Source organism: Labrus mixtus, chromosome 9 (genome assembly GCF_963584025.1).
Source record: "Labrus mixtus chromosome 9, fLabMix1.1, whole genome shotgun sequence".
Classification (NCBI taxonomy): Eukaryota; Metazoa; Chordata; class Actinopteri; order Labriformes; family Labridae; genus Labrus; species Labrus mixtus.
This window is the reverse complement of record NC_083620.1, coordinates 2,340,025-2,367,895: the sequence shown is the minus strand read 5'-3', so window position 1 is coordinate 2,367,895 and position 27,871 is coordinate 2,340,025. Positions and strand designations below refer to the sequence as shown.

At 41.4% G+C, this 27,871-nt stretch overlaps 1 protein-coding gene across 12 annotated transcripts in view; it reads right to left on the bottom strand.

The window, feature by feature from the left end:
* kirrel3b (kirre like nephrin family adhesion molecule 3b) overlaps positions 1 to 27,871 on the bottom strand; it is a 163,804-nt gene that overhangs the window by 62,297 nt on the left and 73,636 nt on the right. For all 12 annotated transcript variants that reach the window (XM_061045911.1, XM_061045912.1, XM_061045919.1 and 9 more), the window contains exon 2: positions 2,717 to 2,866. In XM_061045911.1, coding sequence (XP_060901894.1) covers positions 2,717 to 2,866 — 150 coding nt within the window. The remainder of the gene's footprint in view (positions 1 to 2,716; positions 2,867 to 27,871) is intronic.

Below are 27,871 nucleotides of genomic sequence, written 5' to 3'. Positions count from 1 at the left end.
ACAACGGAGGCGAGCTGTAATGTGTTTTTGTCAGCTCATAAGCACCCGGATCATGTGTTTTGTCAATATGACTGTGATAATAATGGCTCACATGAAGACTGATCACCTCTGCACATGTGATGTGTACCTATAAAGGACCATTGATCTTAGGGGTCTCAGCAGGTTTCAAAGACACAATGTGTTAGCCAAAGCAAACAATGTAAAATAGAGCCATTAAGGAGTAATGAATCCATCAGGGGGGAAAATGGATTTGTCTTGAGGCTGGATCAATGGTGAAGGTGCATGTGTGGCTGCATATAAGTACACAGACACTTGAGGCGTGGCCTTGTAATTTATAGCACACGCCTAACACATGTTTCACACAGTGTGTGTACCCACAAGGGGGACGGAGGCACGTTAGCTGCAGCTGTGAACAGGTGACCGGTGTTCAAAGTTGCTCTCATGAGAGGCAAGTGCCACACACTCGGCTCGCTGCTGTTGTCCTTTCTTGCATATTTTGCTAAGGACCCATTCGCCTACACCCCTAAGTGTTGTGGCTTAATGTATACAAACACTTCTCTCCCCGTCTTTACTGTGTGCACACCAGAAGAACTCACTTATAACCGCTTTGTCTCTTGTAATTATCATCACGCGCAGCAGATACATTCTCCTGTCATGCATATTCATGACATTGATTGGTATGTTCCGAGCGCTTGTGGGGCTACTTTACTTTTCTTTAATTGGAGTGGAAAAGCATGACACAAAAGGGGAATGAATAAGGAAATCCAGAGACAGATAGGAATCATTGGCTTTTGTGCTGTGATTTCTCTGCGCTGAATGGTGAAAGAGTTCTCTCGGTTTAATCACTGCTCCCGTGAATGGGAAACAGGTCCCAGGCGGTGCCCAACGTTGCCGACACAGCTTCTTTCTATGAATAGCCGAGCAGACCTATATTATTGAAATGCTCCATGCAACATTCGATTCGTCGCACTTTTTATGTATACAGCTGCCACTTTCCTTTCATTGTGTACATCTTGCAGTGGATGTACCATCACTCGTTTTACTGCTGCATGTATTGCTTGTTTATGTAGGCACGGGGTGATAAAAAGGACAGCTGCGCTGTGCTTTTATTTTGAAAAAAAAAAGTGTCATCAGTCTCAATAGAAGGCACTCAGCCCCCCTGTCTGTGTCATACTGTTGATTCTACCTATCTTCTCCAAGCATGCAGCTTCTCCTGCCCACACTGTTAAGAGGAGAAAAAGCACTCCAACTCTACATTTGGGTTTTGTCCACTCAGCAAATTTAGAAGAACAGAATGGCCCCCCCAGGTCGAGGTCAGGATTAGTGCATTTTGTCCATGACTGTTGAAGTATTCACAAATGTGTTATTAAAGGTCATTCTACTGCGGATCCCTTGAGTGTTGTGACCCAATGTTCTCTCTGTTTTTCTCTGTTCCATGTCTTCCTCTTTCTTTGGCTTTTTTGAAATGAGATCATATGTTGATTGTCTTGTCTTCTTAAATCAATACAAATGCAAGAGCATACAACAAAGTGGACATCTCCATTCTTTTTAACTTTAAATTCAACCATGATCTTCTTTTTTTTCCCATTTCTAACACAGTCTGCCCCATCTTCCTCCAAAAGAGACTCAGAGGCTGCAGGAGCATTGTTTACTGCATCCTCCTCATCCTCCCCTGGGCCTGATAAGAACCTGAGCAGGGAAGAGCACAGCTTTACTAGGGGCTCTATCAGCCGCTGAGGTTTAATTACAGACCACATTGGCGACACGGAGGGGTCTCTCAGAGTCTTTGCTAAAGGTCAGGGGGTAGAAGACCCTCAGTCTCAAGTGAAATACATATTTATTTTTTTTCAAAGGAGACCTTTGTGTGTTAAAAATGGCTGCTGTTGAATATTTTGTCAATGCTTCTTGAATTTACATTTTTGGATATTCTTAGTGGTCACACAGAGGTTGGTGTGTGAGGCAAGTTTAAAAGCTTAAAAAAAAGGCTTTGCCATTATAGTAATGTATCCTATTGAGTGCTGTGTAGATTCAAATGCATCTCTGCTTTGGAAGAATTTAATGATCATTTCAGTAAATGATGCAGGCGTACTTTATAGGGGCTTTTTATGGATTTTCTCATTCAGTAGCTCAGTGCTTCAAAAGGTTGTAAATGTTTATTTAGAGGAGTGATGTGTTTCCTTGAAATTCATCAAGGTCATGAATATACATAAAGCCTTGATTGGTTGAACAACGGGCTACTAAATGGCATTGCAGTAGCCACTTTTTCTCCAAATTAAACAATTAAGGCAATTATACACGAGGTGCAGTGTAATTAGAGGACGCCAGCTACTCTTCAAAAAGCCATTTCGCAGCCTGCAGCACCAGAGAAAGACTAGTGCAACTATTGATTTCACATTTCATTTGGATTTTTTGTACTTCCCTGCCAAACAGATAGTAAAAAAAAAAAATGCATCTAACACGGAGACATAAATGAATTTTTGATTCTGTAGAGTGTTGTGCTTATTGATATTTCATGTACCACTTGTAATGTAACACTTCTCTTGTGACACACTATCATGAGACATTTTGCAGAGAGGGTAGGATGTGAGCATGGAGAGAGGCTTTAGATGATTTAAAACTAAAAATGTGACTATAAAAGTTTATTAAATAGGAGCTTCAGAGGATGATGGAGAAATGCAGGATGACAAGCTCAAGGGGATAAAAAGCTGTTACTTACCAACGAGGTCTCTGCCCACTCCCAGTGCCAGGCCATCCTTGATCCACAGTACAACGCCATGGTAACCGGGAATAGTGCATGGTAACGTCACAGGCTGGCCTGCAACAACCACCAGGTCCTGTGGCTGCTGGGAAAACATGGCCTCAGCTCCTGCAGAACAACCAAAGAAGAAAAGGAAATTTAAGTATAACCTATTTCAATTTTTACATTTATTGAACTACAATCAGAAATGATGGAATACAACATTCTGCTTGAAAGAAGTGACAGGATGTGATTTGACAAACACCTGGCTCTCAATGTTTCAAGTGCTGAATGAAGGGAAAACGCACCATATGCCCATTTCCACCAATTTCACTCAAAACCCCCTGTCAAACTCACGTTGAAAGAACCCTAAAGGGTAATATACAAAGTGTGGCACATTTCTTTTACTATTCATGATACGGAGACAAGATACTGTACACACACCAGAGGTGTCAACGCAGCACTAGGACTGAAGCGCGGGGCTAAGAGACAGCCGTCACAGCTCGGCTCGGTTCATTTATGAAGGATGTCACTGTACAGATGGGCTGGGCTCGAACACACCACAGCACATAACATGATCTCGTCTGCCAACACTGCTCATAGTGGCATACATTAACTCCACCTCACACCCATGTATTCCAACTGTGCAACCGCTATTAGCTGCACTCCTCTCCCGCATGTTCAGGCGGAAAGTGGTGTGCAGTGAACTCCATTAGAGGCAGAGGGTGTGTTAATGGGGAGGGGCACGGTGGCAGTGGAGAGGGGGGGGGGGGGGTAGTGTTGTGGATCAGAGTGGAGGGTAGAGAGTGGTACTGATGTGTAGTTAGAAACTCTGGCAGGCTACCTATCACCTAAATCCTGCACAAATGCACACACAACACACACACACACACACACCTTTTCACAGTGACATGCATTCATACAGACAGTGGAGCATGAATTGCTGCAAAGGTTTAGAAGTGTCACCTCCTCTCTGACACTTTACTGAGACAGTTTTGTTCACAGCTGGTTCTTATTTTCAAACTTTAGACGTACCCACGCTTGAATTAGAACACCGTCCATTCTCATTTACAACATAATATAATTTTTTTTCTGCAGGAGCCACAAACAAAAAAAAGTCTCATTGCATTTACTCTGTTGCTTTAATGGGCTCATGTATGCACTTTTTTTTCCATTTAATTATATGCAAATAAAAACCTGACAGCTTAATCACAAGTAGATAATTACAATAATAAGCAGAGCAAGGACGGCACTGAGAAAGCCTGTTTTTTTTTTCATCTTACAACATCTTTTATACAAATTTGCAGTCATCTACTGTGGTTCTTTGTATGCTTGGTTTTAAAATTCAAAGGAAATTAGTTATCCCATGGCAACAGAGGGAAATTGATTAGCTTTGTTGAACAATTTCCAGCCACATCAGAGAAAAAAGATTGTTGTCATACAAGCAAGTGATTTTAATTGAGTCAGAAAATGGCATTCCAATCCCCACCAGTCATTTTTCAGCCTTGAACTGAATTCCACATGATGGATCGCTTGGTAAAGATGTAAGAATTGATGTTTTCTACTATTGATTCATGCACTCTTTCTCTCCTGTTTTAACTGTTGAGACATGCATCTAATAAAAAAAAAGAACAGTCACACAGTATGGATGTGTATTGTAGTTGATTCTCGCTAGGTGAGTCTTTATCTCACCAAAATGTATTGCCCTTCAAAACCTAGACAGCTTTGTTCAGTCCTGAGTGTGCTCCCACATGAGGAGCTTATCTCAGCTTTCCTCAGAAGCGTGCTAACATATAGACAGCTTCTCAACAAGACCTCTTGGCATGTTCCTGGAAAATAACATTGTTAACGCCATGGAATCTTGCATCTGCACACACATGACTGATATTATCAATCCGTTCAGCTTGTGCTAGGATTGATTTAACTTTGAAGAGGATCTTAGTGTTGGCAGCAAAACAGGCACCTGTGTACTTTCTTCAACTCGCCTGCTTGTCCTCTTTGCCAGGACTTGACCTCATGCCCCCTTTTGTCATCAACAAAAAAGAACGAGTTGGAGGTGACAATGCAATGTGAGTGTCAGCTTGAGACCAGCAGTCAATGCGTTTAAATTTGAAAAAGGTTCATAGCTGTTTTATTGCATGTTTTGATGATCCAACTCTTGATTTTAATGATCTTTCAAGTAGACTGATAGATGGCTTCCTGAAGAATATCAATAAATTCTACTCAACAGTTTGACTTGTCTCACCCAAAAATACACAAATTTGGGCCATTACCTGTAGCTATAATTGACCCTGAGCTGCATGCTTTAAAGGGCCACTGCATATTTTTTTTGCATCTCAAGATCAGGCACAAGGAGTACTTCTTTTTTTATTTAAAGATGTTTTTTTCTGTCTTTTTATGACTTTATTCTAGCGATTGGGGAATCAAACAGCCCCGCTTTAGAGGACTAAGCCTCCCTACATGACACAGAGTGTACTTCTTTAAGAAAGAAGATGTCATTATAGACTGGAGTCATCTTTGTGGTAATGAAAAAACGACTACAATGGCACGTTAACAGAAGTCCAAAGCAAAGACAAATGGCTCGCTACAGTTAGCTAAATGCTACATAGCAGACTTGGATTGCATTTCTGATGATTGTCGGAAGCCTTGCTCCTACCTCTGGATCATATTAAGCCTCTATGCAGTAAAAGGGACGTTAAAAAAAAAAACCCACTGGTGATAGAAAGAATCAAAGTCGTTACTGCCACTAGCTTGTACTTGTCTCTTCAGCAGTTAAAAAGTGACCTCCCTCATTCAATTTGAAGCCTGACTGAGTCTTGCAACAAACATGTCTTCATGGGGAGGGGAGCAAGTGCAGAAATGGGGGCGATGTGTATGAGATGGCTGGGGCTCACATCAATGTGGCTACATTCATTCATCCATCCCCTCTGCACCCAATAAATCTCTGTCACATCTGCCAAATGTATCCTTCACTGGGCATCACAGCGTTTGGCAGAGCGCTTGCCCCTCCCTAATCCACCTCTTTCTTTATTCTGTGCCAGGCCTGACACGCAACAGAGTGATGACAACCCCTTGTCCCCTCACTTATTCATGACAAATATGTTTTTATAACTAACATGGCCAATTAAGAATTGAGCACCTCAGTAAAGACTTTATCACTGACAGTAATGTGAGGGCAGGACAGTGATTGAGTTCAGGTGACCGGAGAGCTGAAGATCCATGTTAATAATGCTTTATTAAGCTTCCACTGGGGTTCAGTGGTGTGCTTGGTGAAACAAAAAAAAGAAGAAGGAAAAATAAAATGAAAAACTGTCTAGACGTTCCAATTTGCCTTGAGACAAACAGACCTTAACTTTTGGGGTTAGTTTTCTGTAAATGTGTGGGCACACGGAGCAGAAACCTTTTGTCTGTCGCTAGAGACAACAGACAGCCTCGTGGGCTTTCTCTCTCAGCAACAGCCAAACCTCCTCTATGAATAGAACTTAAAAAAAAAAAATGTAACCACTTAGTTTTTTCTTCATATATTGTCTGGGAAGAGACAGTTACAGAGAAATATTTTACCTCAGCACTTTAGATTTGCTAAATAAAGCATTGTGCGCTCCTTTCATAAGAGCTTATTCACCCATTTTTGAACAGTTGCCTTCTCCTTAAAGCCATATTTGACAATATGATGTTAAGATTTACGATAAGATTCTGCATGTTGGATGGGGAAAAAGGAGGGAAACTTATTTTTCTATGTTGGCATTAATTCAGCATATGGAAAAGATGGAATTTGAATAATGACCAAAGAAGGGAACTGCAGGGTATATCTTTGAGACCGGTTTCCTTACACCACATATCACAGAGAGCACATCTGTCAGCAGGAGGTTGTAATGCACATTTCCTTAATAGACACTCCTGGCTGTACAGACTTTGCATGGAAATCTTTCAACAAAGCTTGGGTTATTGCAAGGGGGGGGGATTTGTACCTTTATATATCTATATTCCATATGTTTTATTTATTGGAAATGTTGAATCCACTCACTGGATATGTTTATGTGCGTCAAATCATAAAATGATTCATTTTGATTGAATCTGCTGCAGTTAAGAGAGATGAGGCCAGGGGATATTTGGTACGGTCTGCCCAGTTGTTTTAAAACGGGGGAAGGAAAGAAGAAAAAAAAAGGCAGGTCGTTAAAAACAGAGCACAGAGCCATATTCATAATGTGGACTGGCACTCTGCATCCCCTAATGTTGTCATTTCACTTCAAATAATTTGTTTACCATTTGACGGCTGCTGCATTTCCACACACTCCAGCACTATTTCCCCCCTCAGTGCTAACTGCCCCCAATTTCATCGCTCTTTGCCAATCAGGCCTGGAAATTACCGTTGCGGACACACATCCAGCCCACTTCAGAGGAATAATCAGCATGCTGTCTGTGCGGCATGTGGCCACACAGCAACCAAAGCTTAGCCTGGGATCATTATCAGAAACTATTACCCCTCTGGCCTGGGCATTTTATACCGGCAATTTAGAGGCACAGGAGGGGCTTGAGAATAATGAGGAGTGGGTGAGTTAGTTATATGTTGGTTAGTTTGGTAAACACACGTTTCTTTTTCTGTGGCTTTTAATGATGTGTAGTTCATGAACGATTCGTTCAAAACGAACAAAAACAGTCGTTCATTTCTCAACTTCAGGTGCGCTCTCCTCTCTCCCGTCTCGTGTCTCTCTCTTCAGACCGTAAGAGTCGCTCAAAGCCCGCCCTCCCTCTCCCTTTCATGTCAGTGATACTACTGACTGAACCAACAGGACGGAGTCGGTTTGTGTCGCTAAAGTCCGCCCCTACTTCTCCCTCTCATGTCTCCAAAATTGAAGAAGTAGCAAATATATTATTTAACATTTAGGTGTCGCGATAATGTATGTGCTTTTTATAGCTGCTGTCAGTTTGCAAACGGCTTTTATATCCAACTTAATTTCACTCAGCTGACTGTTTTAACATCCACTAACGATCGTGTTCCAGTCAGTACAGTGTGTGTGTGTGTGTGTGTGTGTGTGTGTGTGTGTGTGTGTGTGTGTGTGTGACTGAGGCTGGTGACTCGCAGTCTCGCTCGTTCACGTTCAGTCAGTGTTTCGTTCACTGAACGAACTGAGAGGAAGAGAGTGACTCGGAGGCAGAGCTCTCGTTCAGTTCGTACATTGAGCTCCACCTCCGAGTCACTCTCTTCCTCTTCATGTACTGAACGTACTGAACAGAACGGTCGGGGAAAATAAATGTGATTGTTTTAGCAGCTTTCAGTTTTCAAACTGTAACTTTATCCAACTAAATTCTCAGCTCATTGGTTTATTATTCACCACCGGCTGTTCTCAGTACGATCGCGAGCAGAACTAAACGTTCGGCCATGTTTCAGTTTATTAAATTCTGATTCACAGACAGAGCTGCAGAGAAGTACTGAACGATTCAGTGTACGAATCTTTTGAACGAATCACTTTACTGAACTGATTCTACTGATTCAGTACACTGAAAAGAACTGCTTTTCACATCACTAGTGGCTTTGCTGCTGGTAGTATTCAGTGGTGTCTAAGTAAATGGAGGCAAGAGAGAAACACAAGTGTGTGTGTTTGTGTGTTGGGGGAGGGGATGGGGGGGGGAGTATTTTTATCTTCTACTTATCCACTGGTGGTGTTGCCATAGGTGACAGCTTCTAGGCTGAGGTGTAAAGAGACTTTAATGAAATTATTCTTACAGAGTCTATAAGGCAATAAATAAATGGACATAAGTCAAATTACAAATATAATTAAATAAAAATCCAAGCACATGTCAAGACTTTCTCATTTCTCGCCTTTCCAACACTATAAAGTCATTTGTCAAACTGCTCCAGTTTTGTTGTTAATTCTGGTCTGTGCCCCCCCCCCCCCCATCTTTTACCCACACCTCCTACTCCTCACAGGCATGACGCACATTCTTGTCCTTCGTCACCGGACCCCGTTTAGTCATGAGCCCACAACTCCAGCTTGCATTCTCTCTTTCTCACAAATGGACATGATGGCACTGATTTCTGCATTTTTAATCATCTGCAGCAAAAATCATTGAGTCGACACTATCAGTGAAGCATGGTGTTGCGAGATTCATCAATCTGTTAAAAGGATAAAAAATAAAAAAAAACACAAAAGAAGGATTTTCTATCTTGCCTGTGGTTGTAATTAAGTGATAAATTGATTCTGTAAAACATTTGAAAAGAAACATTTGGTACAATTTGAAAAGAAAAGAAAGAAAGAGCAATTTTAAACCGATTTTACAGCAAATGTTTGACAAACAGTTGGTAGAGTTAAAACAAACAGATGACTCATTATAAGACATGGCTTCTGGAGATCCAGCTTCAGTCACCTATGGTTTATAATTCAAATCGTTCATGATGTAAATTTAGAAGCAATGGGTCAGTACACAAGTCACCCAATAACTCGGATTAGCTGCCATTGATTTACTGCTTGTTCAGGATTAACAAGGCTATTACAAGGGTATTTTCTTGACTATTGCCACCTTAACCTTATACAAACCACAGCATGGCACATTTCTGATCACTTTAGTTTTCTATGTTAAAAATAACTGCCTGACATATTGAGCCGGATCATTACATCCTCACATACACGTCCGAGTACCATAGCACCATTTCCCTCTGAGTTAAGAATGAAGGGCATACAGGCACTGACTTGGCCGATGAAAGTGTCTGAAAATGAAATAAATCACAGAAGAAAATCCATGAACTTTACAGCATGTTGTTACAAAGGAAGTCTACACTTTGGGTCACTACAAAGAAAATGTTTCAAGTTCAAGATCTTATTTTTTTTTTTTGCTTTGAGTGTTTTCCAAAAAGTAGAAATGACATGAGACTAGACATCCTTTAAAGAAAGGATGCACAGCAGCAATGACAAAGCAGCACATATTTCTCCAAGTATGCAGTATAGGAAGCAACAGGTATGTGCTGTTAGAAAAGGTCGTTATTTTTTCCTGGAATTCTACATTCTACAAGCTGCTTTCTCCGAGGTTACACTACAACATTGTTATATGGAATGATGCCCTATTTCTCAGAGCGGTTCGACTTTTGTTACATGGGCTACTTCATTAATACAAAAATGTAATCCCTCAGATGCTGCTGGCATTGTTACAACAATAGTTACCAATAATGAATATTTCATGAATCTCTATCAGGCCCATTAGACAAGGCATGTATTACTATCAATCTGTCTCCCTCCCTCCCAGAATGTTCAAATCCTTTTTCTTCTCTCTGCCTGTCCACTTGTAAAACAAACACTGTGTGCAGACTGATAATACCCCAAGCCTGTCTTTTGCAGTGATGGCTGCCATTATGAGTAAAAAAAATGTGTCTGTGAGAATGCAAATTCATGAAGCAGGGAAGATAAACATCAGTGCAGATCGGAAGACGTTGTATTTATGCCCCCCCCCCCCCCCCCCCCCCCCAGACTGTGCATTAGTGGAGCATGACAGTTGCCAAGGCATAATCAAGACAGATCGCCTCCGATGATGACTTCTAAAAAAAATTACAAATGGCAACAGCGGGAAGGCCTCGCAGGCACTCGCTTTATCATCAGCTACACGGCCGGAAGAAGTGCAATTTTTATGGCCAGAAGAAGCTGAAGTATCAGGGGCCACAAACAGTTTAAAATATCTCTCTTGGCTGCATCTTTTCTTTCATTCGGGTCACCGAGGTTCAAAGGCCATAGATGCACTGTGAACCTTGGAATGAATTCCTACCCTTCTTACAAAATCCACACCAGTATAACAACATAAAGATGTGTTTCAACATCTCCTGTGATGGATAAAGGGATAGAGTAAAGGGTAAAGGTCTTATATGTTAACCTCTCAGGCCAAAAGGTGTGAAATCAAAGCAAAGCTGCCAACTCACTGTACTATGTACAATATGTGAGCTTTGTTCTGGAAACACAAGACCTACCCTGACCACTGATTGTAATTACTGTTATAAAGCTGCAAACTCCTGTGGGTTGGTTTCCAAGGTAACTACAGTTCAAAGAGAAGCGTTCAAATATTCTAGTTAGCATAAATGCAACTGAACACCACATAACCCTGCTCCCATGGCCGGTATTGATTAAAAAAAAAAGAAAAAAGAAGAAGAAGAAGTGTGGGGGAATGGAGCGAGTCGCTTTGCAAACTGGACTACTTTTTTAGCGTACACTTTTGCATAATGGGAAGCAGGGACATAAAAGAGATGCAAATGAGCGAGGGAGATGGAGAAGAGAAGTAGTTTGGGAGTTCAGATGGGGCCTGATTGAAAAGGAAGGGTCCCTTCTGTTTCGTCGACGCCATCATTACATCTTTTTCTTTGTCAACTTTTTTTCCACCACTCCATCGCCTCCTGCCTCTTCAGTGTCTCCCTGTCACTGAAGTATTTGTTTGATTGCTTGTTTTCAGAGCTGAAGGCCGGCCTTGCCATTGTCTCTTTGTTGACACATAAACACTTGAGCCTTAACTGAGTGTACGGATGTCAAGACACTCGAGCATTTGCAAAAAAAAAAAAGGAACATGTTTTGTGCAAAGGGGACCTTGGAGGGTGTTCAAAGTAAACTTTCATTGGGATTGATCATGTTCATTACGGAGTGATGAGCTTTTGAAACAGACTCAGGTGGCTGATTTGATGGATGCGGTGTATAGAGAGAGAGGGGCCTTAGTCTGATAGGGCATATCACATATTTTAGAGGAGAGTCCCATTTTTCTCTTCCATGATATGTCACAAGCACAGAAAGGCAACATTAAGCTGCCGTTTGTCCAGCACATAACTCACATTTTGTAAAGGCTGACAAGATAAAAGTCTACCTTGACTTTCAAGACCTTTTTTTCTTTTTTTTGTCCCTTTGAGTGAGATTAAATCAAGAGATAGATCAAAGCTCTTGGGAAATAAACGGCAACAGGGATGTATCTGTGTGTCAGGAAGGTTTAAAAGATGTCTCCAAACTATTCAATAAGGCAAAAGAGATGCTAACAAGTCTACCAGCTTTAGAATAAAAACATGTCGGTTGAATTACCTGACCTCAGAGTGGTTGCTTTTATTAAAACCAGCAGAAGGAAACCCACATGTAGTATATTCAAACCACAGTTACGTTCATATTCATTGCAGTCATTGTGATTTAAAATATTCTCGTTTTACCAATACGTACACAGCTTCATTGTAAAGGAATAAACACAGCTTAGAAAACTTGTGTTCATTATATCTAAGGCTGCTTTGGAAACATTCTCGATTCTTCTTGAAGTGTGTATGAGGAAGATGCTGAAGGCCGACTCAACCGCAGTTTTGAAATCAATGTAGATTGCTCTGGCTATAAAAATTATTCCAGTAGACATCCCACGAAAAAGGTGAACTAGGGGGTAAGATGCACTATAAATAAGCCGAGCTCACACAAAAAATATTTGGTCCAGGATGAGGTTTTCACAGTATACACCAGTGATGACACTTTGAGATGTTGGCTGTTTTTCAGCTTCCTACTGGAATGCATGTCATCTCTGTCAAGGTCTCTCTCTCTCTCTCTCTCGCAAAAGGTTCTCTTGTATTTCCTGTTTTTTTTTCCCTTACTCTATCCAACACAAGATCTGAAACACAGGCTTCGACATTTTTTTGTTCTTTACGAGAAAAATATCCAGCTACAAAAGACGGGGTGTGTTATAAGTCTGCATCGTCGCAGGCAGGATGAACAAAAGGTGCAGTACGATGTTTGTTAGATGTGGAGGACGAATGGAGGCTCAGCGAGCTTGCTTCAGCTGATTTGCAAGTTTAAAGTTTAAAAAAAAAAGACAGGAACATAGAAGTGTAAGAACATTTCATATTATTATCGTCTGTGATGGCTCAATACAGCACCTTCCCTTTTGACTTCAGAGTGAAATAAGTGACTGAGTCCTTCTCGGACCCTCTCTCAAGCCACTAAGCAAATAATGCTTAAATATCTTTATTTGGGATGGATTTATAATGATCATATTCCAGTGATTTATATTGCAATAATTATCTGCAGTGGAATATGCAACTTGAAATCGTCTGCCTTAATTGCAATCAAATTCTGTGAGCATAATAGGAACAGTATGAGGAAATCATAAAGAGAGCAAGTCACAGTGCTGTAAACAGTATATTTTGAGAACCATCTTTGCCTCAGCTTAGAAACCCTCTTCTAAAAGAAGTGTAGACAAAGCCGAAAACACCCCCCCCCCCACCCCCCATCTCTTCAAGAATAACTTACATAACCAATGTGGCTGTTTTGAAATATTTAATTTATTATATACTGAAGTTTAACAGTCACACAGCAGACATTGGAATAATCTTCCGGTCTCATTAAAAAAAGATGCTCTCACTAAGCTTTCTCTGACTCATAAAATCCCCATTTGACATCCTCCAGACAGTGGAAGACATCCATTCCCCTCTCATCTTCTTCAACTATTTGCTTCCCTTGGAAACAGCCGCGCCTCATTCTTCTTCACTGGTGCTGCTGTGACATTGAAAGAGACCCCTAATCAAAACATTTGTCTTTCTTTCAGCCATGCGCTCAGGCCGGTGAATGAGAGCTGACACCAGAGGGAGATGTATTTGTCCCAATCAGGGGCCTCATCTCCGTGTCACCACCGGCCGAGTGTTTTATCTCGACAGGGCACTGATGAATCCGCCACTTAGCCTTGATTTGGAGGAGCCGCCCGCTACCGCCAGAGTGCCAGGTTATATCACAACGTCAGCTGCTCAGCCTTGGCCATTACAGGCATTCAGCCTGCGCCATAAATGCTCATAAATGTTGCAATAACAATCGTTGCCATCTCTTTTATCAAGTGGACTTGAAGTACAATTGTATGCAGTTTATTTTTGTCCGTATAAGAGGCATGTAATTGTTAATCCTCGTCTTAGGTTGTCTAGTCTCTCAATTCATTTTATTTTTCATTTGTAGCATTAAAAGTCAAGGAACGTTTGCCTTTATCTCCAGACAGGAAAAGTAAGATTATTAAGTGGTATTCAGCCATAGTCATTCTGCTGATTCAGACCTGAGAGGTTAGTTTACGGCTCCTATTACATTTGTTATATGAGCAGCCTAATTGAAAATCAAATCAAAACTAAGGCTGTGAGTGATGAAGCTACCACACATGACAGCATACCAAGATTGTTAACAACAAGAGAGAAGGCTATTGACCTGTTGTTTCATTTTCAAAGGAAGGGCTAATATGTTGGACCTAGGATAGGATAGGTTAGTACTTTATTGATCCCCAGAGGGGAAATTCGGGCGTTGCAGCAGCACAGACAAGTATGGTCAAAATACAAAATACACATTCAACAGAATAGATTAGATAAGATAAATAAAAATAGGGGGTATATACAAGTACAAAATGAATGACAAAGTTAACTATGCAGGAAATTGAGACAGTATACACCTGAGAAGCCATATCTCTGCCTTACTGCGAATGTCCATATATAGTCCGCACAGCCTGCCCCACTGGGTCAGTTGTGTAGCTTTGTCTTTCTGTGGTTAATTTTTTATTTTATTTGGTGCCTGTGTTGACTTAAGGGTTGATAAAGTGATTGAAAATATGATTGTGAGTCTGTATATTGTGTTTTATTTTGAAATTGGACATACGCTCCGAGTGTTTCCTCGTCTGACTTCCTGTAGAACGTCGTGGAACTGCATGGAAACAGAAGCATTGACTGGCAGCGAAACGCCGGCACAGTGTGCGGTGCTGACAGACTGCGGCGCGCACAGAGTATGTGGAAATTCACAGTTATACAAGTGCAAAGCATACTACAGCAATTATTATCATGTTTAAATTCTACTGATAGGTCACTGTCATCACCTTCTGACTACAACAGGCCTTTAAGGTCATTCTCAGTTGTGCTTTTAGAAAGTATTTTCTCTGACTCCTGTGTGGTAAGCAGGTGAAAGGTGTCAGCTGCTCTGGACATAGACGATAGTGATGATGACAATGTAACACCCTTTGCATTTAGCCAAATGCATAAAACGTCCATCGCTGCAAGTGCTATCTGCTACATTAGTGAAAAGGGCTTTCTGGAAAAGTGGAGAAAGCCTAGATGTGTGTGTGTCGCGTGTGCGCATTTGTGTGTGTCTGTGTACCCAGAGATGAGAGGCAGACTCCTGCTAGCTACAGTAGCTGTCAGACCGAGTGGAATGTTGTTACAAGACAAGGAAAGGAGGCTTTATCAAGGTGTGCAGGATAGCACTGACACGAGATAAGAAGCTCCAGTCAGAACTACGTTATGCCACACCTTCACTAAGAGGACTCTGTCAGGACAAGAGCAAAGAGATTCATTTTAGTGAGGAAGCCACCGTAATACTCGACTGCAGAAAGCCATTACCTTTCAAGTGTACACTCTGCCTTTAAGTGCATATAAGGCAATAAGCAGACACTCTATCCTGTAATTTCATTTGGATTCTTTGAAATCTGCCTTTAAATGGACAAAAGCATTATTTCCAGAAAGCTGTATAGGCAATGCCTTTTAAGTGGAAAAATAGGTTGGAAAGTCTTAGTGTGTTAGGATTAGGAATTCAGCTTTCACAAAAAGGTGTGGCTTACAGTCAGAACACCAGACAAAATGATTTTTTTGTAAAGTCTGTACATCCTGAATGGCACTTGAGTTAGGAGCAGCACGTCCTAGGGTGTCCTCTATAAGTCTACGTAGTTCCACAGCAATACATCACCAAGCTCCCAAATGGGACCACAAAACATCTCCCCTTGGACTTGGCTTTCACGCTGTCCCCCTCGCATGCAGCATCCTTTCCATGGAAATCTCTCAATCAAAGCTTCATTTGCATTTCAAAGTAGCACTTTACAGCCATGGAGAGGACATAAAATCACACCTGCCTTCAAATAAATAAATGGGAATAGGAAATGGTGTAAAAATGATATAAACGCCGGAGCTGGCAGAAAACTAAGCTTGTCGTATTTTATGTCATTTACAGTACATTAGGAAATGCCATAAAAGTGCACAGCTGTGCGAGATGCAGTCGTCGTTGGATTTAGGGGACTTAAGGCAGTGATATAAATGGGAGGGTAATGGTAGAAAAAATGTTTGCCAGACACTCGGGCAGGCAAAAAGCCTAAAATCTAATTGAAAATGCTCCCTTTTACTTTATTCATTTCCCCTTTCAAAGCTCATAATATTCTAAGTAGATGCACTTTTATTGAAGAGCTGTTTGTCAAACCACTTTGGTAAAACAAAGATAAATATGCCCCACTCAAGATGTGTTTTTTTTTCCCCGTTCTTTTTTGTTTTGTTTTAAAAGACCTTAACCATAGTCAAACATATTTCACCAAATGGTCCAAGTTCAACAGAAGCAATGAATCTAAAATAAAAAAAATACACAATCTAAAGTCGTAAACAAAAATATAGTGCTTTTTCACTGAAGTGGCAAGGGATTAGAAAAGCACTTTCTATGAGAAAAAACTGATCAAACAAATGCATCCCTGCTTGGCTGGTGACTCTTAGCAGCCAGTCTGACTGGCCATTGTTGGGGAGTCAGTGAGGGAGAAGCAGGAACCATAGTCTTCACTGGATCACAGGAGTGGTTTGATGCTGAGGCTCAGGTACCTCTCATCTGAGGTTACTGTCTCTCAGTGCCCATGGCCTCCCTCGGGGCACTTTGCCACATCCAACTCAGCATCTTGGTTACTAGACTGTGAAAGCCTAAGAAAGACTTTTTTTTCCCTCCAACATTCCTTCTCTCTTTTTTTTTTTTTTTTTACACACCTCTTGAACTTTCATTTGCCGACAGCATTGCCTTGGGCCATAATTCAGCTCCAGATAGGGGAAGAGCTTTGAACCCCCAACTCTCCTCCCATTGCTACCTCCAACCCCTACCCAACATTGCCTCTACATTTTACCCTTTTCTTATTTTTCTAATTTGATACTAGCTTTTTTCTCTTGCCAATTTTCAATTTGGGTTGAGCTTAAATACTCTGAGAAACATGTTTTATGAAAGATAGAAACATCAACAAGGTTCTCTGGTTGAACTTTTGCCTTTTCCACACTATTAACTCAGCTGTGGGTTTTATTTGACTAATGACTCTGACAAGGTTTTAAAACAGGCTGCATTTATCACTCAGGAGTTGAGGCCATATTTGGCAACTATTTTTTAAAACCTAGAGTTCACTTACTGACTCCCACTGGCTCAACAAGCTATAATGAAGTGTGTGACAGACAAGCACCTTTCACATTTTGTATCTCATTAACTTTACAGGAAAAAAAGTCAAGTTACTGACAATGCTCCAAACTCATTGTTAGCTCTTAAAAAGGGCCCCACAAACCAAATAGAGCGCATAGTGAGAACGAAGATCAAATGAGCTCTATGCTTTGTAAAGTGGAAACAATCTTTGACTGCCTTTGCCTCATTGAGAGCTTATTGGGAGTATCGGCTGTTGCAGTGAAAATGCCATGCATGAAAAGCAGTGATAAAAAAACTGTGCAACCCTCTGGAGGGTTCTCTCTAGAGACATGATATACCTCATTATATCAAATGATCTTCTCTTTAAACCTGCTCATAATCCAGGGTGCAGGTCCCAACCACCTCTCCACTTAGCGTGCATGGCTGTTGGGTTGTGGAGGCATATCTTAAACCGCTCTAAGCGGTGATAACACGGTTTCTGAACCAATTAAAGCCCCTCGCAACAAGAAGCAGTCACGGTCCTCTACAGTTTTTACCGGGCACTTACAGGCTCTTCTGAGCTCGCTTTCCCTGCCTGGTCACTGAACTGCCTTCGTGACTCCAGCACTCGTGGAGTTAACCTTGGCTGTTCCCTTTGGCTGCTATTGCCTGGGTTGTCACAGCCTTTGTCCCACTGCTGGGCTGAACGCCAGCTGCAACTCTGTAAGGCTCTCACAGTTACACACAAGCATATACGAACACTCTCAGGCATACACACAAACAGACACGCATATGGATATGGACTTGGACTTGGAGTGCCCCATTGTAGATACTAATGGAGATAATGTTACACTACTGAAGGTCAGGTCAGGGGAGATTAGAGTGGCTGCCCCGCACTGACAGTCTGACCTTTAGTGAGGTAGTCCTCACAGTGTGCACTCTCTTTTGTTGCTTTGCCTTACTTACAGAGCCCAGATGCCTCAACTCTAGACATTCAGTCATGACAAATATTAGCTCAAAAACAGCAACTTTCCGTACCTGCATCCCAAACATATTTCTTGGACAATCAGAATGTACCACAATGGGGAAAGAAAACCCCTTTTCCACCAAGCCAGTTCCAGGGGTCGGTTCTGAGCCAGTGCCTAAAGTAGCACAAGTTCTTTGTGTTTTGACATCCAAAGAACAAGGTTCTGGTTCTGAACAAGAAGAAAAAAAAATGGTTCCATAGTAGCACCAACTCCTTGCTGGTTTACAAGAAAGAACCGCTTACGTCAGGGGGCTGGGGGGCGAGGTTATTGTGACCAAAATAGAAGTATGAAAAACTGTGTTGTGACCAACTTGGGGACAAACTGGTTAACAATTCTACAATTCACTTAGCAGATGCTTTTATCCAAAGCGACGTACATCAGAGAGTAAGTACAACACAAGTAAGGATCCAGAAAAAAGGGAACAATGTCAGTAAGAGCAAACGATCAGCTTTGAGTCTGATTGGACACACAGGTGCTGACAGGAAGTGACCAGAGGCAAAGCACAACATTGAGGGCAGTTCTTGAGAGCTCTAATCAGTATAGAAACCATCTTATAAGTCATCGTTATCAAACAAAAACCATCGTCATTACCATCATCATCATCAATAATATGGAGACCATCATCATTAAGTTAGTAGGTATTCATGAAAGAGCTGGGTCTTTAGCTTTTTCTTAAAGGTGCAGACACTTAACATTTATTGAATTTAAAGTAGGAAAGTAGAAAGAGAGTTTTGGTGGTTGGTAGATACAGGCACTCAATTTAAACTACACATAAACCTGAAAGGTAGGTTTACCTTACCTTATGTGTGAAAAGAGCTACACAGCATACCAAGGTCTGCTGCAGGAGCATCTCAGTTAGCAAGTTTGTTTGACTTAGCTGAACTAGTTGATGTTACATGAGTCCCTTTGGGATATTAAACCGCAGGATTCTGTCATGCTACTGCAGGCAGCTTTTGTTTGTGTGGACGATTATTTGTTCGTGTCAGTGCTACCTTTCAGGTGTGAATGAAGAAGAGTGTAGCTACCGGGTCGTTTTAGCCCATACAGGATGACAACTCTCTTCCCCGCACCTGGCTGCAGACGGGCAATTAACATGTCACAACCTGAAGCTTCTGTCCTATGCTTTCCTCTGACTCCCTGTGTCTCACTTCTCTTCTTTGTGCATCTCTATCTATAGTCCGACCTTTTCATAGCTTTTCTCCAGCATGCTGCCAAGTGCATGACTGAAAAGCCAGAGCTAATTCTGTGGTGCTGGACCGCAGGTGTCATGCCTGTTCTGAAATCAACCACAGACTGGACGCATACGCTGTCAGAATCCTTACTTTGAGAGGTATACACAATTCAAACTGTGATATTTCTAGAGGTTAATGGTTGCTGGCATTAAACCATGAATACTTAGCTTTGAGGACGTTGCTTCTGATTTGTAAACTGCTTCATTTGCCTGACAGAAACAGTCTTGAGTGATGCTTATAAGCGGGGATTCTGACTGAAATGAGCACTGTACATTAACATATATCCCTTGCGGTGACACCATCATCACCACTTTGTACTTTTATACCATATTTAACCTTGGGTGAAATAGTGCTGAATATGAATAATAGGTGGTAGGTCCTAACCTGTGTTCCTTGTGTTACCATGTGTTAAAAATACCTTCAAATACATCGCCAGGAAAAGCGCAGTATGCATAATGCCTCTCCATTAACTTGAAGGGGCATATTTTTTATGAATAATTATTGCCGGTATCCCTGTATGTCTGAGGTAATGAAGTCGTTGTGCAGAGAACTGGCAGGGAGAGGGATGAGAGGGATGTGATGTGCAAGAATAATGGGCGGCTGAAGCCACTGGAAACAGCTCTGAGGAGAAGGGCGATAACTTTAGAAAAAGACACTTTCTATGATTCTTACAAAAGTGCATTATTTATAGAAGTCATCCTCATCCGAGTTCCACTTCTGTTGAAAATAACTCTGGAAAAAAAATGTCTCCCCTGAGAATCCATCCTCTTGACTTTCTATGCATGTTAATCCGGCTAATATCAGGAACTAAAAAAAAAGGGAAAATAGCTTGTGGCCTGCACAACATGATTTGATATTTTTCAGCTAATGGAACCATGTGCCAAATGATGCAATGGATGATACCATGTGTCCAGTGTTAAGCCTTAACCAGATTTATTGATCAATATTAATCCTATAAGCCATGTTTCATATTCATATAAGCATTCAAGAACAGCAAAACCCGCAGGCACAGATTTTGAGCATGTTTTTTGTTGTTGTTGTTGTTGTACTATGGCAGACCGAAACAAACCTTAAGAAGTGATATGAGTTGAGTACCCATGTAAATCATATTAGTGAAGGAAGTCCAGACAGGGATCCATTGCAATCACTGTTGCTTGAAGCCAATATTTTTTTTGAAATAAGGATAACCCAATGAGTGGTATTATGCAGTAAAAGCATAGAGCACACATGAACAGAGAGGCTAGATGTAAGGTTTTGAAATGTTATCATTGCTCAACAAGGACAGATACTGTGCTTCTGCTCAGCTAATGGCTGTTTGTATTTATTCTCACAGTTGGCTCCGGGAGATAGAAATTATTTATTTGCATTTTTCATCTCTATGGGACACTGTCAAACACTGATGCTGATATATCCCTCTGGAAATGTTGATAGAATAGCTTTCTTACCCACAGTATATCTGCCAGCTGCCTCATCTGTGGGCAGCATGCATCAAATTTTGGTCTGACATGATGTGACTTTTCATCTACAGGCTTTGGAGACACATAGGTATAGATTATGTTCTCTCCCTCTTTCTCACTCCCACCCCTCTGTCTCTCTCTTTTCTTCAACCCAAAAGCATGTAATTTCTCATCTGGAGAAATATCCTCCTCTCTCTCTCTCTCTTTCTCTCTTTTGCCATCATGGTGGAGCATATTTCAGTGATCTCCAGGATCAAGGGGTTTTGAATAAAAAGACTCCATATCATCCAGTGACCCTGGCTTCACGCTGCAAGGCTCCTAATGAGCCCTCGGCAAATGGGCAGATTTTTTCCTTGTCTGTGCCAATTGAGCTGTGACCCGGCTAGGGCCTTGCAAATCAAAGACATCTTGAGTCTACTCATTATTTACTTGTGACAGCTAGCAGAGAAAACATGATTAAAGCCGGCCAAATGAAATACGCGGGGAGACGAGAAGAAACAGCGCCGCTGAGATATGTGGACTGATTTTTATCAAATGTTTGCTTTACACTTCAACACAGCTGAAGGTCATAGCTGCCAATTGAAATGAAAGAGAAAGAAATGGGTTGTTTATCACACTATTCTGCATTTACTGAAGATGTGCCCATACTGCAGCAACACATCCTTTTTTAGATATTCCTCGCAAATAATTAAATATCACACTGTAGGTGCATGAGATATGATTTGTCAGCCGAGAAGAGAGGGATCATTAATCACATGTGCGCATGTCCAAAACCTTTCATGTCTAAAAGAGTCACTTTGTCTAGATGTCAGCACACTGTGTCACATTGCTAAAGAACATTCGGAAGGTCAGCTTCTCATCTTCTTAGTGTTGTGTTTGGGGAAAGTCATTCCCTCATCCAAAAGGTTGAGTGCATGAGTCACAGACAGACATGTTACGAATCATAAACTTTCTAACTGAATTCTCAGCCTGCTGATTTTACCGAGCTGTTAATTCTGAGCATGTACAGCAAAGACAACGCTGTACTGTACCCAGGGGTGGAGCAGTGATTTTAAAAGTGTGGGTGTTCTAATGCTAGTATATTACCACCCTCTAGCAAATCAACACATTCTGGTTCATTTAATGTCCAATAACTAATGTTAGCTGACACATCATACAACAAGACAAAGTTACAAAAGATAATTAGACACTAACTTTATGAACATCCATTGTGAGTAACCCAATTAGCTCTAAAAACGAGATTCAAAACTGCTCTTTGTGATGCTTTTATTTTGCTTTTCTTATTGCTTTATACCTCAGTCTCTTTATTTCTGGTCTTCATATAAAATGTGCTTTTATTTTGAAAAATGACAAAGGGGACTTCCGCTACATCGTAAAGTTATGGGAGTAAATAAATACAGCTCAAAGAACAACCAAGAGGAAAACATTTTACACTTAAGTGGTTTCGTGAGGTGGATTTATTTTAAAAACATAGATAGTGCGCATCTCACCCACGGGTGAGATGCGCCTGATTGTGCCCCAATCAAAGATATTCATCTTAAGAATTCCCTTATGTGCACAAAAATCAGAAACATGTACTGGTCTGCTGCTTATTTTCTGCAGGAAGAAAGTAGCTGACAGCAGAATTTGTGTTATCAAAGCAGTGTTGCTTGAGCATATGTTAGCTCAGACAAACATACACGCCAGACACACTTTTAGCCATTAGAGGAAGGTTTTAGATGTCAAGGCAACGCATCCAAGAGGAGGAAATGGAAGAGGCCTTTAGGGAACTCGGAGTGTGAGAGAGAGAGAGCGAGAGAGAGGCTGAATCTAGCGTGTCCCAAACAATGTGGAGAAGGCCTAATTAGGGCCCGGGCATTTCATTAACACAGCCATTAAAGTCAGCTTGGCTTAGCGCAACAGTAGCATGCCACAGTGGGACACTTGAGCCATCACACACACTTGCACATGCATGCAACCATGGCAGTGTTCAGCCAGTGGACCCGAACAATATGCAGAGGGGCAAATTCCTTTCACCATAATTAATAGGAAACTCTCCCATCCCCCCATCCCCGCGGGTGGAGGATACATCTTGTATCCTCTATCCGCTTTCCTTACACTCGCAGGGAACATCCATCATTTTGCCTTAATGTGTTTAGTTGCACCACACAAGGACGACGGATTTTGAATGAAATCATAAAAGACACTTAGATTGCCATTACATGGAAGAAGGTATCCCATATATCACACCCCAGTGTGTGTTCATTTCCGGGAAATGACTTGGGCCGTATGCTGTAATAAACGGGTGATCTCTCCCTCCATCTCTTTGTTTCCACCTCATAAGCACATAAAATATAGGGAAGATGGGACCAGGCAGGAATGTTGGTAACATTATTGTGTTAGTGATTGGGATGCATTTCATACAGAGAATATTCATTTTGTATTGCTCTGCTTCCCTAATCATAAACAAAACACATTGTGTCCCATTTCACAAATTCATAATCCTCTCTAAATGCACGGGGGAAAATGGTGTACAATGTTATTCTGCTTAGTGTCAGTTTGAGCCAAGCCATTGACTCGCTTTCCGCCAGCCTGCTTTCCATTCTTTCCACTCAACTGATCTCTAAACCGTTTGTTAGCCTCTGCATGCAGGGACGGCGCGAGCCATCCCATGAAGGAATTGGAGAGATGTGAAGACAGCGAAAAAAAAAGAGGAGAAAAAAGTGAGTGAGAGAGAGATAAACTCATCTCTGATCTTAAGTGACAATTTGACTTGGCATTTTGCCAGGAGAACGCCATACTGATGAAAGAGTGCATAAATAAAGGATGCAGAGAAGATGTCAGTCCTCTGCAGGAGAGTGGAAGAGACAGACAGAGAGGGAGAGACCGAGAGGAAGAGTGAACCATTTGGACACTTCTGGCTAGATTCCCTTGCCCATTAAAGAGTCTGGGTCTGACTTCACATGCCATTAGAGGCAGTGTAAATCAGCAATTAGGTGCACAAATGAAGAAATGTCAGCTATTACCTGGAGCACAACAGGCCGACAGACCTCGACACAGAGCATTCCAGCACAGCCACAGGATCTGTCTTCTTACAGCCAGCTAACTACCCACACACGCACACACACACACACACAATATTTAACACACACACACTCACACACCCACACAGGTCTCAACTTACAGTTCAATTGAGCAGTTCCTGACTGGTTTTGGCAAGAGGATGGTACTGAGCTCTGTGCCTCAATTAAACATGTTGTTGTAGTTTATAGTAAGCATGACAACTGTTCCCTGTGGAACTGTCATAGCCTCTCCTCTGTACTTCAAAAAATATAGAAAATAAACACAATAAACTAGAGAAAAAACTCAAAGAGAGAAATGAAAAGTACACCCTTCAGTAATATAAAGGCACAAGAAATTGATATTTTTTGTCTGTGCCAAGATCCCTATTTCAATGAGATGTTCAGTGTTTTGCAGTGGATAAAAAAAATGAATCCTGTCTTAATTCAACTGCAAACATTTAGTGTTCAGTGTATGCATATGGGTCAAACTTAATCCAACATGAATCCCTTCTACACATGTTTTCTTATTCCCACGTTGAAGGTCACAGGGAGCTGAGGTTCACCCCAGAATGCATAACGGTGATGTCGTCAAACAACTCTATTGTTAGTCAAGCAGATTTTAATATTTGCAACTATCAAAATGATACGTTTCCTATTGATCTGCATGTGGATCAGAAAGGAGTCATAACTCTTTTTCTTTCCCAATAATCTAATCTAAGTATCATTAGCAATGCATCATAATTGTCCTCTAAGAGCAGAGTTTCTACAATAGGCCCTAGCAATCAACACCAGTTTTTTTAGTACTTTTTTTTTTTGTTGTACTTATTGTGTCGAGCGCTCAAAAGTGTTGGGGACAGAACAGAGACGTGGAGAATGTGCGGGGTTGAAAAAGCAGGCCACTTTGTGAGCACTGTCAACAGAGTTGTCCTAATTATGTAGCCACCCAAACAGAGGCCTCTCTAATCCGCAGGCACACTGGCCTGTCAGATTCCCTGCGAAGATCAAGAACACATGCAGACACATGCACACACACTCCATTGCAGCGACTGCTTCTTGCACACTCACCTCGTGCCCTGAGCCAGCTAAGTCATCCCTTTACATCGTTGAAGGAAATGTACACTAGTTTGATAACATCACATTTTGAGCATTGCCGTGCCCTAGATTTTCGCTCCATGTCTTAAGCGGAGCCTTGCCAGTGTGAAGGATAGGGTGCTGTGACCTATGGAGATGGAGGCATTAGACTTCATCTTGGAGCACTATAGCCTCCAGGGATGTGCTTACCCTAATGAAACTTATTAAAACAAACAGCTGCATTAGCCATGGGGAAGCTTTTTTGTGTGAGTGTGCGCTCCACATGTTTGAGTGTGTGTAGGGCTGTACAGTAAACATTCAGTGTTGATGTAAGCATATATATTATTCTGACTATTGCTCTGTCTCTTTTGTGTTTTCTATTGCTTGCCATAGAAGACCAAAGTGGCCTTGATAATTTTCCTGGTAATTAGATATTTTTCCAGTGTTCTGCGCTACTTCTGAATGTCATTACACACCTCATATAGCTTCTTCCTGTGAGCGAGGTAACACGTTATAATGAATGCCTTTTTTCATTCCCACTGGACCAACAAAGCATCTACAATACCCACCTTTACAAGCAAGACGCCCACGCCTCCTCTTGACATCACAGAGCATGGTTTTTGCTTGTATCATATCAGGTGCTATATGAGTTAATTACATATATGGGTGACACATGCAGCTTTCTGGCATGCATGTTATTCACAGTTATGTTAAATAGTATTATTGAGGAGTCGTGCAGTATTGGTTTGATTTGACCAATTGGCATGAGGACCGATTCAGTAAACAAGAAGCAGACGAAAAAAAAAAGTTCAGACTTATTCATGATGAATTGAATTCCCTCTGCTCTTTGGAGGGACTCCAGTATGATTTTGAGTAATCATGCCATATTTTTTATTTATTTTTTGTCTGTCATGATTTTGTGTGTGTGTGCATGCTGTCTTGTTTCTGTTAGGGTGAAAGAAAACATCACAATTGGGAAGTCAAAGTTGAGGGAAAAGGAATAGCTTGTCGACTTGGTGACATTGCAGATGATGAAACAGAAAGCTGGAAGGGCTTAAGGATGCTGGAGATACTTGGAAGGATGAGGGCAGACACGGCCATGCTACTGAAGGAAGCAGCAGCAGTCCCCCCTGCATAAAGATGGAGTTTTCTGGCTAAGCCTGGCAGCAAGTTTACTCTGCAGCCCCCACATGCATGACAGGCGTGGCATACAAATAAATATAAAAAATGGCAGAACCATCTCCCAGATGGAATACAAGGCGATGCCTTATAAGTCCTGTTATGGAAGGCGTGGAATGATTTCCCAAAAATAAAACCGTCCATCTAAGCAGAGTTTATATTCTTGCTACATCTTCTCTCTCTCTCTCACTTTCACAAACTCAGCTGAGTAAGCACAGATGCTTCAATGACTTCTTACCTTTTGCCCAACTTCTTTCTTTGCCCTGCCAGATGCTGTTTGTCTTCAGACCTCTTGCTTAAATTATCTGGGGCTATCTGAAGCATTTTTTTTTTGCAGTATAGGATTGTGCACTGCTGGGTACAGAGCGCTGTGTGGGAAGGATTAATGTGACAGAGCCTCCCAAACGTGCCACAAAACCATCATCTTTAGCCATAGCAGCAAGAAACAAACACAAAGGGGGTTAGAGAGATGAGCTAACTGGCTGGCTGCTATCTACCACAAACCCCCTACCACTAAAACAAGGCTTTGTATGCTAATAAAACTCTGAAGATACGCAATGGCAAGCAGGAGAAAAATGTGTCAAGCATTAAATCATGCCTCTGCTAGCATTAAGGAATAATAATAATAATGGAAAACATCGAGACGTCTTGGGTTATTGATGTGTCTTTTATGACATGCCTCTATTGAAGAGAGTGTGACACTAATGTCTGCCCTGTGGCAGCGAGTGTCGGAGCATCACAGACAGCGGCCGCTGTTCATTTATTTGCATAAGAAAAAAGAGGATGCTGTGTCAAAACACAAGTACAGTAACCATTTCAAAATCCAATTTAGTCCGAGGATGAGACTTGGACGTATATATCAACAATAATACCAAAATTCACACAATTCACGGCTATCATTTCACTTTTTTTTATAGATGACAGTGCAAATGGTTTGGGAGATTGGGAGAGATGAAATACTTATCAAGTTGGCTGGAGGGAAAAGGAAGCTCACAGTATATTGCAGCAGTTTCTCTTCAGTGCACCCATGGCCTGATTGTTTCTAGAGTTAAGACTGAGGAGACTTATGCCCCAGGTGCCACCCTGTGACAGTTGTGCTCAGATGGATCTAAACCACCGTTTGCACCATTGGCAGCGTTTTGCCTCCATATGCTGTGGAGTGGGCAGGCAATGTGAGGCGCTCATCTGGCCATGTAGAGTGGGTCAGGGCGACGTAGTCCTTTTGCCCAAGGCTGTCTAGGGATTCGCTGTTTGCTTTGTTGGGCATTGTAGAAAATGTGTGCGATTTATAGCCAATATAAAACCAAACCATCCAAAGAGAGGCTTGAGAGATACAAAACATCACACATTCAGAGGTTAACAAGGGACACAGAATGGATCTGCACTGCTAAAAGACGGCTCACAGGACTGTTTTTTGTGAATGTAAAAAGAGGACCTTTGTACTCTTTTCATTCCAGAATAGGTCTTGTTCTTTAAGTTGCCATTTCAATACATTCACAGCTCTCATGGTGACTCCAGCGGTTTCCGGAGCAAATGTCCTTGCTATTCAAAAGATGTTCAAACATGTGTAAACGGAAATGATACAAATGACTCTTCAGCTTCAGTTTAAAATGGATATAGAAACTCCTTAAGACATTGGTACTTAACCTTGCCTGACTCAGGAGCCACATTGAAGAAACAATATTTTTGTAAGAACCAGAATTTAAGAAACTACCCTTTCTCCCCAAAGCTCAATTAGCATTTGATAAAAGAGACGTAGGCATTAACTTGACTATTTCTCTTTCTATAAGAAGAACATGTCAAACATTTAAGCATAAGCCTTTAGATCAAAATGTCTTAAATATAAAACAATGCATCAGGTGTGTCCAAACATTTGACTGGTACTATATTTCATTCTATTCATACACACATGCAGGTGCACACATACACACACTTGCACAACGAATCCCCTCACTACTCTTGTCCCACCCGCCTCATTACATAGCCTTTTTTTG